Below are 13378 nucleotides of genomic sequence, written 5' to 3' on the forward strand. Positions count from 1 at the left end.
TCGCGGTTTTCACTTTCTTTGTCAGGTGGGTTCAAGCTTCGCTTAACTTTGAAAGCGGAATTAACATCCCTTACTATACTTTAAAAAAATTAACATAACAAAGCATAAAGAAGCTAATTTCGATCGAGCTTCATGGTTAAAACGGTCGGCGGTTCGAATCTTGGTTCTGCCGACGGGTTTTTACCGGACGCAGACTTCAGTTCTTTTCCCCACGTTATCTTTCCATGGTATATAAATACCAGTGGCTGTCGATGAACCGTTAGGTAACTCTAACATAATTTCTAGATGGCTAGTCTTGTGATAGACAAGTATCCCATACAAGATAGTAGCAATTGTTTTCGCAGCTATTTCATGCAACAACGGGCGGCTAAGCTACAGTAGCTTAAGGAAACGCTTGCAATGAAGTCTAAATTAAAGGTCAGATTGAGACGTACGACGCGAGCTGGCGCGAACATAGCTAATGTTTCTACCCCATCGGAGCACAGGAAGTATCACGCAAATTTGCTGTCATTTCAAAACCCAAAAATGTTTGTTTGTCAGCAGAAACAACGAAATGATTGTCAAGTTTGTTATACATTATCACCCCAGTGCAATAAAACTGTCGATTAGTGCCTCTGGCCAGAGACAGAGTAGGCCGGTATGGATTGAAACTTGAAAAATATTAGGCTAATGTTTTTCAAGTTCTCTCATTTTTGTTTCTAAAATACGCTAGAACAGATCACGAGTTGTTCCTTTCAAGAATTTAGTTGATTTCTTTCCTCTCGTCATTCTAGAATTATTTTGTAGCTAAGCGAAGGTCTTATTTCATCATTTTTAACAAAAGCTATCAAAAACCCCATGATACTTTCCCTTAAAAGTCCCATGGGGCACGAAGAAGGTTGAAGTGAAATAGTCAACTCTAACGTTGAGTCGTTGCTTGCTTTACATAACGTTTAACTGTATGTCTACGAAGGGACTTGAGGGTAACACCCTGGGTGTTAGCCTCGCTTTAAAATTATTTGAGGTGAAAATTATTGCTGCACAAGCAAGATGTTTCCATGGGATAGTTCATGATAGTTTACAAGTATAACACTTAAGTTAATTCACCAACAGGTAAGTCATTTCGTAAAGCTGCGGGTGTTATAGCGTGCTAATATTGACTAAATGGGATTTAGCTGTGCTATTTGGACCGTATGGATTGTTGCCTTGATGAGAAACCTATGGAAACTGGCTAAATTACCTTCGTATGGAATTGGTCTTACTAGGAAAGACCCAGTTGTTCAAAAGCTGATTTCCCCTCGCCCAGGATAAAGACCTCTCGAAGAGTTCCTCATTGTTCAGTTGACAGTTCCGTTTAACATTTCTCAAATTCGAAACCAAAAGACGAAAAATATTGAACTCGGAGTAACAAGTTACGAAACTATAGTTTAGGTTTAAAGTGGTTCGGCAAACTATGGCAACCCGGTTTCGAATTCTGGGTGTTCCAGTATGCCTTAATTAGCAGGAAAAGTCCAAAACATAGAACTTTAGTAATAATTTGACAGCTTTATTGCCTAAAAAAGGTATTCATTTTTGTTACATAAATATAAATCTTAATTACAGTGACAAATACTACCGAACGATACAGCCTATGTAAAATCATGCCTTCTTTCATGTGCAATTTTTAGCCAACTTAGTTTCTCGTGACTGGCTCAATTCTTTTTTTTACAAGTCAAATGTTTCAAGTATATCACTCACTAATCTAATCCCTAAAAAGTTTCAAAGACGCTGCGCAAAAATTGCTATGCCAGCTCCTTTAAAAAAAACTCTCTTGCAAGGACTTGGAATTTTTTAAAGACATTTTCCTACGGATAATAAATTTCTCGTTTTCTTGAAATAAAATTACAGGAAGCTGTTTCTGTGTCCGAAAGTCAGCTTAGCTTGGCCTTATCCCATAGAAAACATAATCTTGAAGTCTAAAACCTGTTAAATGTAAATGTAAACACGGAGTCAGATTCCATTTCTTTTGTAAAATGCAGTTAATAAAGGTCCCTTGACAACTACGCGATTCATTGCAATAACGAAGTAGTGGAAGGTTATCAATGTATATATTGAGCAATGAGCTTATGAAACAATCTCAAGCGTGTTTTGATGAAGAGGCTTATGATGAAACGGAGGAATAAAATCACCAAAATCTGTTAAATTACACCAGTTTATCCAATCTTCCATCGTGATTATAATTTACCTACATGTCAGCGCTTCTAAGCATGAAAAAAAAAACCCCTTTTAATCCAGTCAAAACGTGTCATATTCCTTTTACAAACAGCGTAATCAATCTCCCTGTCTTGTATGAGGAGCTACACAATATTACCATTCGAATTGTTTTCTTCACGAAATTATCGCCCTAGTACCCACGCGTCAAAGAGAGCCCGAGCGAGGGTCAAGCTCGGACGCGTGGAATGGTGAGAGTTTCCCACCCATCCCATCATCCCCCGCGTCCTGTTTTCCCGCGCTTTACAGACAAAAATCCTACGGCGTCTGAGAATAAGGCTGTCAGATTTCGGTGAAGCATTCTCACTTCCTAGTATCATTTATTATATTAATTTCTTTTTCGGAAACCTAGGTCAAACAAATGGGAAAGTTGACGACCGTTCAAAACACTTTAAACATCAGTCAAGCAAACTCTTTGAGAGTCAATGAAAGCTTCATTCCTGCGAATTTACGAGAAACCAAAAACCAGAGTTTGAATTTTGGTCAATTCCATGCAACTTTCGTTCACGTCTGCCCCGAGTTTAACGCATTTCGGTCCATCTGATCACCACGCCAGGTTGTGTTCAAATACAGTCTACACAATGAGATGCATTGTTTACTTAAACCAATCAAGATCATCATCGTCGTCATCATCAAACAATGGCGGAGGGACTTCTCGGGTCGGCGGAGAATCCTGCAATAGAAAAAATACTAAGAGTATTCACGACGTGTACACTTTTACTTTAGTAAGGTGGGGGGGGGGGGGGGTTAAACACGGGTGGTGTTGAATGTTTTACGCCACAAAGTAGGCGAATTACGACTCACAAATGGAATCCTTATTCGCTACAATTCAATCTGAGAGAAAGGCGATCTATCAAATGCTGTGATAAAGAAATGGACAGACACCTTTATTTAGTTATAAAGCTCAGGGTAGTCCCTTCAGGAGCTTAAAAGCATCCTGCTATCAATAGGAGCACTGAGCACTAAATACACTAATTACAATGTACATATACTATAAAAAGTAAGAAAAACTACATACGTTATACTATAAAAACTATATACAATGTGAGAATGATGATTATTCAAGAAAGTGACGCAGGCATACTCGGAAAAAAGAAATCCGAGTGCTCCTATCAGGAGTCGAACCTAAGACCTTCCGATTACCAGTTCGGATGCTCTACCACTGAGCTACAGGAGACTCGTGGGAGCTAAGGCCATTAAACTAGGTTCATGGAACAAACATCCGAGGTTCGACTCCTGATAGGAGCACTCGATTTCTTTTTTCCGAGTATGCCTGCGTCACTTTCTTGAATAATCATCATTCTCATTCATTCACCAGGCTGGAAATATACCATCACATTTCTTTCATATACCACACGTTCGACATTCAAATCCTAGCAGTATGCAGGATGTTTGTCCCATGAACCTAGTTTAATGGCCTTAGCTCCCACGAGTCTCCTGTAGCTCAGTGGTAGAGCATCCGAACTAGTAATCGGAAGGTCTTAGGTTCGACTCCTGATAGGAGCACTCGATTTCTTTTTTCCGAGTATGCCTGCGTCACTTTCTTGAATAATCATCATTCTCATTCATTCACCAGGCTGGAAATATACCATCACATTTCTTTCATATACCACACGTTCGACATTCAAATCCTAGCAGTATGCAGGATGTTTGTCCCATGAACCTAGTTTAATGGCCTTAGCTCCCACGAGTCTCCTGTAGCTCAGTGATAGAGCATCCGAACTAGTAATCGGAAGGTCTTAGGTTCGACTCCTGATAGGAGCACTCGGATTTCTTTTTTCCGAGTATGCCTGCGTCACTTTCTTGGATAATCATCATTCTCATTCATTCACCAGGCTGGAAATATACCATCACATTTCTTTCATGTATACAATGTGTTAATAAAAGTAATGAACTACATAATGTTCATTAAAAAAAAACGCTATTTAGAAAACTTATTAAAAGCTATGCATCCATGAAAGTAAAAGGATCGCTTGGCGACTTCTGTTCTTACGGCAGGTAGATGAAGCAGATGGAGTCAGGTAAACCTAAGGATTCGTGGTCCGATATAATTGCTGGATAACACCAGTGTTCCTCTCTAAACCAAGTAAATACCGGGTCACACAGGCGTCATAAATGAGGTTACTTATCTTCTGGCAGAAACTACTCTTGATATATTTTGGTAATGTCACATTTTCACCGCAGTGTTAAACTCAACAGACTTATTGAGAACATGGTTAATAAACACAAACTTGGTAAATAAAAAAATCCGTTGAAAGTCTGAAACCGCGCACGGAATCAAGTTGGAAGAGGGCAAAAGGAGACGACTATAGAGGTACACAAAAATTTTAGGAGTCATTATCGCGCGTCGCGACTCCTCGTAGAAGGCGTTTACACTCGCGCACGCGTGTTTCACTCACGCTAATTCCCTGAGAGAAATGAGACTACTTGAACTCTACACTACTAGTAATTATACTTTATACTAAAGAGAGGCTTGTCTGATAGATAGACTTTACAAGACTCTACTTTACAACGACAACAACAATAACAACAACAGCAACGAAGTGAATATGATTAGGTATCATACGCAACGTCTCTTTGTGACCGTTCGACTCTCCCCAGTAAAGTAAGTTGAGAAATAGTTGATAAGTTTTCTTGCGAAAACTCCAGAAAGGTTTCAAGACCGTGTAAACATCTTACCGGTTGCCGCTCTTCTTTCTTTTTCCTCGAAACACCAAACGTGGCTTCCACATCATCGTGACCATCATCTCCAAACAAGCTGACAACAGCAACAAGACCAGTGTAAGCAGGATAGAGCGGTTTTCAATTGAGTGTCGAAAGTAATTTCGCGTTTGCTTTGGTTTTGCATTACTTCGCTCTGTGATTGGTTAAAAAAACTCGCGCCACTTTCTCAACCAATGGGAATCCAAACCAAAACTAATCGTGTTTTGGCTGCACGCGTTTTCCCGCGCTTGGCGCCAGTTACATGTATTTACTTCGAATTCTGACTGGATCGTTGTGCTGTTTACATCTGTTGTGATTGGCCAGAGTAATTACTTTGGTTTTGGTTTTACGACACTCAATTGAAAACCGCTCTATTGAGATAAATATGCCAAAATCAACGGCGTTTTTCATCGACTTTCGAGAGTAAGCCTTGATGACTTTAGGTTTGCGTTAAAAAATATCCATACACAGCAGCTTCTCTCATATCTCGATTCTTCCACATTATCTCTTCGTACCGGACAACAAACTACGGAAATCTTGTCGTTCTCCTAATCGATGATCAAATTAACATAAAAAGAACATTACCTTAAGATTAACGAAGGAACAACAAATACAATACAGTGTGTAATACTCACGATTTCAGTTTATCTTCGCTTACAACTGAACTCCTCAAATTGTCTTTTTGGACGTCTGTAGGATGGAATGAAATCATGGTTAGCGCGATGTTTGAATTATTAAATGAAATTTAAAACCCCGTTTCCTGAAAAGATTCGCCACGCTGGATTTAGTAATAAGTGTGAAGGTTTATAATGACATAATTCACACCCGACAGAATCCAAAAATATAAATCTTTCAGAAAAAATTAAAGGTACGACTTGCAGATAGTGTGTGGCAGTTAATTGTTGTCCACGAACCAAGCGCCTTGCCATTAATTTGTATAGGAACCTGTTAGTAACCTGGCAAAACCCCAATAATTAATAAACCTCGTTCCCTCTTGGCAGGGTCTCTTTCGCTCCCTGGAACGTGACGACGAGGGACCCTCGGAATGAGGTTGATATTTAATCTGTACATTCCTCTCCTCGCTGTTTTGTATAAACCTCTGAAGGTATTAGGGCGGTTTCCAATTGAGTGTCGTAAAACCAAAACCAAAGTAATTACTCTGGCCAATCACAACAGATGTAAACAACGCAACAAACCAATCAGAATCCGAAGCAAATACTGGCGCCAAGCGCGGGAAAACGCGTGCAGACAAAACACGATTGGTTTTGGTTTGGATTCCCATTGGTTGAGAAAGTGGCGCGAGTTTTGTTAACCAATCACAGGGCGTAGTAATGCAAAACCAAAGCAAACGCGATATTACTTTCGACACTCAATTGAAAACCGCTCTAACTGGAAGAAAGTGTTTAAACGTGAGAGACACTTTATCTTTTATGATTGTTTCCCATGGTCTTGATCAAGTATTGATACTGTAAGGAGAATTGAGATGCTGGTCGTTACTGGGCCAAACTGAAATAAGATGCTGATTGCTTAAGATTGCAGCACGCGTCTTGCTTACCGGAAGGGAAGGTATCCCACTTCACTTTGGTTTAAGGGTGTTACACCAGAGTACAGTGGGATAGTTACACCAATACCGGCTTATTGCAGATATCACGACTGCTATGCCTGCCTAATACAAGACACACTCCTTGTCTCATTTCGCGTGCAAAAGATGGAAAACTCCTCCTTGACCCGAAGAAACAAACCAATTTCTATAATAAAAAAGGTTAAAGAAATTATCTGTCGATCACTACAATCCTCGTTACCTTGCGTTTCTTGTCCTTCCGCTTCCTTTTCTTCAGCTAAAACTGTATTTTGTGGTTCTTCGTCTAAACCTTCTAAAGGCGGAGGTTCCTTGCTCTCGTCCGGTACAGACTGTGCTAATTCTGAGCTAGTTCTGTCTAATCCATTTCTAGAATTCTCATCGGCTGCCTCAGCAGAAAGTTCCTCTAAAGAAGGTACGTCTATATCGCTCCCTTGCAATGGATTAGCTTCCGAGGTATTGTCTATATTAGCAACAATTTCATCGTGGTCAGTGCCATTTGATTCTTGAACAGCTTCTTCAGGTTCAACCGATTCAGTTGATTCATGTTTGCCCTCCTGGTCGACTCCTAACTGCTCCGCCTCTCCAGCCTTGTCTTCGTTCGATATTTCCTCGTCTTCCAGTCCTTTACCATCAACTTCTTCCAATTCGTCCTTCTGAGTGTTATCACTTACTTCCCCTTCTGTACCCACATCACCGCTGTCTTTGTCACCGTCTTCCTCTTCTTCGTCTACCTCATCAACACCTTGCTTAATATCCTTACTCTCCTCTTTCACCTCTTCTTCACTCTCTTGTCCTTCGTCATCCTCCTCCTCCTTCTTGATGCTCCCAACTTTCTCGTCTTCTTCATGTTCCTCTTCCTCTTCTTCCTCTTCCTCTTCTTCCTCCTCCTCCTCCTCTTCTTCCTCTTCTTCTTCTTCGCTTTCTTCCTTCTCAGATGATTTTCCACTCATCAGTTTCATGGTCACTTCCTGTATAGTGGACATAATTACACACCGTAAGTCAAATGACATCTCATAAACGCTGAATATCAAGCCTTCCTTTCGCTCGTTTGTTTCTCCCCTCTCACCTTCACTGCCCCCCAAACCATAATACTCAAGTTAAATGTCACATGAACACCAGCCAACGGCAAGTCAATAACCACAGTTTTGTTTACAAAAAGCAAAGGAGTTTGCGTCGTTCCCAGGATAAAACAACCAAAGAGAAACCGTTTCATCATCTGCTGTTTACATAACTAAAGATGCTGTTTGCAAGAGGCAATTTTTAAGCCGTTGCTAGGCAAGTTACGCACAAAATTGTGCGTGTAACGCCCCCTATTCGCAACTTGTTTCCCAACGACAAATTCGCTTGAGAGCTGCCTGAAAGGTACAACAAGCTTCTACTTTTCGCCACGTCATAAGCTACGTTGCAGCGTATAGCAACTTGCGACACAATGCTCTCATCACAACCGCTTTGCAAGTTGCAGGAAATATTGCCTCGTGCAAGAGCGCCTGAACAAGACGCAGAATCGATGGAGAAACCTAACTATGATCCACTAAGAAGCGGATATGGGTGGAGACAGTAGTCGCTCTCCAAATCGCTTTGTGCTACGAAAACAGGGGACAAGGGCCTCCAACGTGGGCGGCCTGTGACATCTACATCAAAACTTTTCCCATAGGTCATATCCCATTTCAAGTAGTTTGATTAAGGCAGCTCGTTCAGCAATCTGAATACAGCTACTTTCCAACAAGAGTAACAACTAATAAATGAGAGACCACCGCAGTTATTTACGCAACTTAAGCAGCTGTGAAAAAGACAGCCTGGAAGAAATTCAAGCTTGAACGGGATCCCAACCCATGACCTCTGCGGTACCGGTGCTGAGCTCTATCTCCTCCACTTGTTCACAGCTTAAGAGTAACTACGCACAGCAACATACCTTGATAGTTTTGAGTATTACTGTCATGATATCTGACCCAGTGTAACTTTCATCTGCCTCAAATTCATTTCTCAGCATGTAGAACACAGTGTTCATTATACGCTTCACCTACGAGATTCACAAAGGCGTCATGAACAGAGTCACACAAAGACATGTGGTCAATAGAGACCATAATACTTTTGAATAAGTTTGGGGATAGGGGAGTTGAGTAAAAAATATATATATACCCTAACAAAGCCCTCACACGAGGAAAAATTTATCATAGCCACATGAAGAAAAGAAATAACTTGCAAATTCGAGAAGAGAATTCTTAAATCTTCATTCAAAGCATTTAGTTACACCTCTCCCCCTCCCCCTCACCCCACAACCATTAGTTATTGCACGACTACGAGGTGAAATTTTCTGATGGGACGTTTTATGAAGGACGTAAACCTCGACGACCAATTTTTCTTTCTCTTTCTAAACTTGAATACGGTCTCCAAGAATTCACCTCCAGGAAATTTCACCTACATTTGACATTTAAAGCAAGTTGGAATAATCGCGACGTACCACTTGATGATATTACGACGTCAATGGACGATAGCATATCATTCAAAATCTATTCAGCCTTTGTAACCATATTGACTAGAAAGGAGATGAAACGAGTCAGATACGCTGTGGATACTCTGACGTCTTTTCTCGTTAACGCTGTTGACATTTCTCCTTGAATTCTTGGTGATACCAATAACCAAACAATTCCTCGGTAAAGTAACTCAAACAAACGCTGACTTACTTCTTCTGTTACGTTAACAGAAGGTTGTTGTTTGTCGCTGCCACCCTGTTCTTTCCCTTCACGCAAGCCTTTAGCATAAGCTTCGGATACAGCAGATTCACGCTCCTAACAAAAAACACACACAAACGTCAGTTTAAACTGAGACTAAAGCACATTCATCAATTGTGTTGAAAAATTGGGTCTTAAATTCTCAAAACACTGAAGTTCTAAGAGAATTCTTGTCAAATCAAAACGTCAAGCTTGCAGGTAAAAAACAAAACAAAAACAAAAAAACAAACGTTAAGCAAGTGTGAAGACACATTGTTAACATGTAGCGGGCCTAATCATGGGCGGAGTATTATAAGACTCCACACGGGCACCAATAGAAGTTGCAAAGTTTAATTGGGGTCCAGAAACTTAGGGTCCTGTGGCACATCACACGGTTTTCACAAGTGGGCCTCGTTAGCTTGTCTCTTTTGATTAACAGTAATTTTCCCCTTCGGAATGAACAACTTCAAAACAAATTGAAGAACTAAAGTTCTGATTTACCTCTTCGACTGATGCCAATTGCTCTTCGTACTGCTCTTTCATTTTCAGTGTTTTTGAGCGAACCTCTTGATACTGTTGATATAAAAAAAAAAAAAAACGAAAAATATATGGTATTACTTACGTTGACACCAGTTACCGTAACCAACACCAAGGTTAGGAGTTTGTCATTAAAACGTCTTGACTTATGAAAAACCAGCTGGGGAAAGATCTATACGACCTCGTTAACTTGGCTTTGACAGAAAATATAATTCAAATCCTAGCAGTATACAGGATGTTTGTCCTATGAACCTAGTTTAATGGCCTTAGTTCCCACGAGTCTCCAATAGCTCAGTGGTAGGGCATCCGAGCTATTAATCAAAGGGTTTTAGGTTCAACTCCTGATAGGAGCACTCTGATTTCCTTTTCCCCAGTATGCCTGCGTCACTTTGAATAATACATCATTCTCAATTACATTCTATTCTAACCTTCCCCTGTAGTGCCTCTAACTCCTGTTGTGTTGAGCGTAATGCGTCCATCTCCGAGTCCTTCTCGCCTTGTGAAGCTTGTAGGCGAGTGTACTGTAAAATACAAACAACAAGAAAGAGTGCTCAACATCAGATACAAAAAACCCCTCCTACTGGTGAAAAATAACAATTGTTGTTTTTGCACACAACTCTCCAGATTCCTCGTTATTGAAGTTCTCTGCATACTGGCTTTTTGCACTTAGCTGATGAGCACTATCAGTGACCTTAGCGTGTTTCACTTTATCCAGCTTGATTAGAGCTATAAAATGCAATGCACTATAAAATGCTAACCTTCTCTTGTATTCCCTCGAGATCTTCTACTTTCTCTTGGAGGTCTTTAATCTTTTCATCCTTGGCATCTTCACTTGCCTTCATTGTTGAACACTGTCAAAGAAATAATTAGAGATACGCGAAATGCAAAAACTTTCAATAAACACAAAATGACAAGTCACCCGTAGACCAGTGTTTACCTATGCTTGGTTACTTTTCCCGGCATTGTAGAAATTTCGCGATAGACCGCATTTATCTCTTAATCATTCTTATTCGACTTTCAGATAAAGAAGAGCATTTTCACCGCTGACTGTAGACGCTACAGTTTTGTGTACGCTTACATGGCGTACAAAGCGAACACTACTGCAAACAGTAAAAATGTGGTCGATGGATGGCTTTGTAGGTTTACAAGAATCAAACATCCTCCAAACCTGCTAGTTATTCTTAATTTATTAAAAATTAGGTCGTGTTGTTCATGCAGTCAAGACGGAATTTAAGAAACCACGACGGCGGGCAACGCAAACAAAAACTTCGCTTGAAAATATAAGTTTACGTTACTTGAACTACTCAGTCGTGATTATTCCAATTCGTTGTACAATGTGGCCGAACTATCCAGTAACAACAGGTGGGAACGGCGTCCAAGTTGAGAGGGCGAATGAAAAATTTACCATCATGTGCTCACGTTCTCCACAGAACCTTAAATTTAGTCATTTCACGTTGTTGTTTGTTGTACGGCGAAGAAATGTACCAAAATTTATAACACACGTGCAGGGCCTTTGTTTTTCTCATTAAATCCTATTGTTTTGTGACGTTCTCGTTGCCGTTGCCGTCGCCGTCGCCGTCGCCGTCGCCGTCGCCGTCGCCGTAGTAGCTTCTTACAGTTAACTCCCTAGTAACTGCAAAACACGGGATGGACGAAAGAAAGCACAAAGGAGGTGTTGGGTTTTGGTTCTGTTATAAACTCCTGCACCTAGTAATGAATGGTGCAACTCAAACCTTATCTTGAAGCTCTGCCAGTTTCTTGTTCGCCTCTTCTTTTTCATCCGCAACCTCTTGAAATCTTCTCTTCCATTTTTCCTCCGTCTGTGCCACCATTTTCTCGGCCTTTTCTGTCCATCTGGTCTCAAGTTCGGCTTCAGCTTGCGCCACCTACAAATATGAACAAACGTGTTACGAAATGCAATCATTTCAGTCTAACCCGTAAAATGCTCCATGTCAAGTTAATAATTAAATTTTGTCATCGTCCTTTCAGGCACTGTCCAAAGTAAGTCCTCAGCAGCAGTCTTTTGGCTCTTTCACCGACGAAGAAAGCTAGATGCTGTCGCAAGCTAGTCCAGCGTATGATTTTCGTGTATCGTTCTATAGGTCGCCAGTCGTAAACTAGTATGATAGCAAACGTAATTTTTTTATGTACTTAATGATATTTGTGAAAGATACATCATGTACTGTATGTTTTAAGCCTGGTGAATTAAATGATAGATGTGTTTTTTCAGCCAGTGACACAGGCATCCTCGGTAAAAGAATTGTTTACCCACGGAGCACCTGAGAGCTTCCAGGAACTTAGTCCCCCTCGTCGCTCTTTTGGCTCGTCACGCAATCTCTCCTTCCCAACAAAAAGGAAGATCGCGTGACGAGCAAAAAGAGCGTCTGCGAGGGAGGCAACCAGGCACTCGTTCAATACGTGTCTATGCGCTCCAGGTTTTTTTTTTATTATTTTGATGCGTTCAGTTGGTTTTTGAGAAGAGTGAAAAACCGGAGTCCCTTGCTCCGAGAGGATTTTCTCCGGGTAGAATTTTTACCAGGCTGGGAGAAAACCAAAAACAAACTCAACATCATGCCACACTGATTCGAGGCGAGTGCTCTCACCACTACACCACCTGTACATCCCCAAATCGTGAACAAAGTACACAATCAGTAAGTCTCTGTGGATCCTTGTATGATTGATAAATCCAATCGTGCAAGTGCCGACCTTAGACTGTAGACATGGCCGATACTTTCTGATGGGAAGGACGAGTTTGGAGTTTGTTTCTTTCATCCCGACGTGTGATGCTTCATGTATACAGTCATGAATATTAACATAAACTCAAACATTACCTGTTGTGCCGTCACTGTTCCGCTACTCTGCTTCTCTTTTCTGTGTTTTTCCTTCAAAAACTTTATTTCATCCTATCCAAGAAACAGATAAATGTTTTATTTGGGGGAAAAAAAGCCTTTTCAGTTTAAATTACGCTAACCGCAGCTGCCAGACTGAAAAGATTTTTTGTTTCTGTTCACTGACATCTTTTTTTGGTTTCCTCGGCAAATTGGCAGCGTTTACAAGGATGTGGTTTTAATTGTAAACGCATCGTTTAAGATGAGGTCGCAACTTTCGCTTGCACTGCACCTCTGGAGAATCTTATTGCAAACCGCGTCATGTCGAGAAAGCTGGCAAAAGTGGGGCGTTTCCAAAGAGTGAAGGCCCGAAACAGCGTTAGCCGTCTCCGAAAAATATGGAATCGATTCTGTGCCGGCTATTTTCCGTCCACGTGGTTTCGAGAGCATGAAACCGTGTTCAACTCAAACCGCGTCCGGGTTAAAATTGCCACAGAAAATTAACCGCGCTAATGGCAATTTGCACACTAGAAGATGGACAGAATACAAGCAACCTGTTTTGACGACCAATTTTTGACGCAGAAGTCGTCTGATTTTGTAATTGGTCAGGCAGATCAACGGACAAATTCAAACGACTTTGAGGTCCACAATCGTGTCGTCCCGCTTTCGCACTTTTTCATCCACAAACGCTGTCCGTCTTCTAGTATGAAAACGACCATGATTTGTGGAGCGAATGTGAGCTCTCTGATCTCCCCTATGTTATTAGTTCGATAGCGAGTGTACATCAA

At 40.9% G+C, this 13378-nt stretch overlaps 1 protein-coding gene across 3 annotated transcripts in view; it reads right to left on the reverse strand.

The window, feature by feature from the left end:
• Positions 1-1504: 1504 nt before the first annotated feature.
• LOC146488428 (uncharacterized) overlaps positions 1505-13378 on the reverse strand; it is a 38327-nt gene continuing 26453 nt past the window's right edge. For 2 of the 3 annotated variants that reach the window (XM_085117629.1, XM_085117644.1), the window contains 11 exons: positions 12594-12665; positions 11496-11648; positions 10521-10613; positions 10191-10283; positions 9727-9798; positions 9199-9303; positions 8427-8534; positions 6735-7482; positions 5568-5622; positions 4909-4987; positions 1505-2902 (listed from right to left, as the gene is read on the reverse strand). In XM_085117629.1, the coding sequence (XP_084973755.1) occupies positions 2825-2902; positions 4909-4987; positions 5568-5622; positions 6735-7482; positions 8427-8534; positions 9199-9303; positions 9727-9798; positions 10191-10283; positions 10521-10613; positions 11496-11648; positions 12594-12665 (1656 nt within the window). In that variant the 3' untranslated portion in view covers positions 1505-2824. Of the gene's footprint in view, positions 2903-4908; positions 4988-5567; positions 5623-6719; positions 7483-8426; positions 8535-9198; positions 9304-9726; positions 9799-10190; positions 10284-10520; positions 10614-11495; positions 11649-12593; positions 12666-13378 lie in introns of all 3 variants that reach the window. The other variant, XM_085117637.1, reaches the window with a different exon arrangement.

This window comes from Pavona decussata, unplaced genomic scaffold (assembly GCF_977016875.1).
Source record: "Pavona decussata unplaced genomic scaffold, jaPavDecu1.1 SCAFFOLD_9, whole genome shotgun sequence".
Lineage (NCBI taxonomy): Eukaryota > Metazoa > Cnidaria > Anthozoa > Scleractinia > Agariciidae > Pavona > Pavona decussata.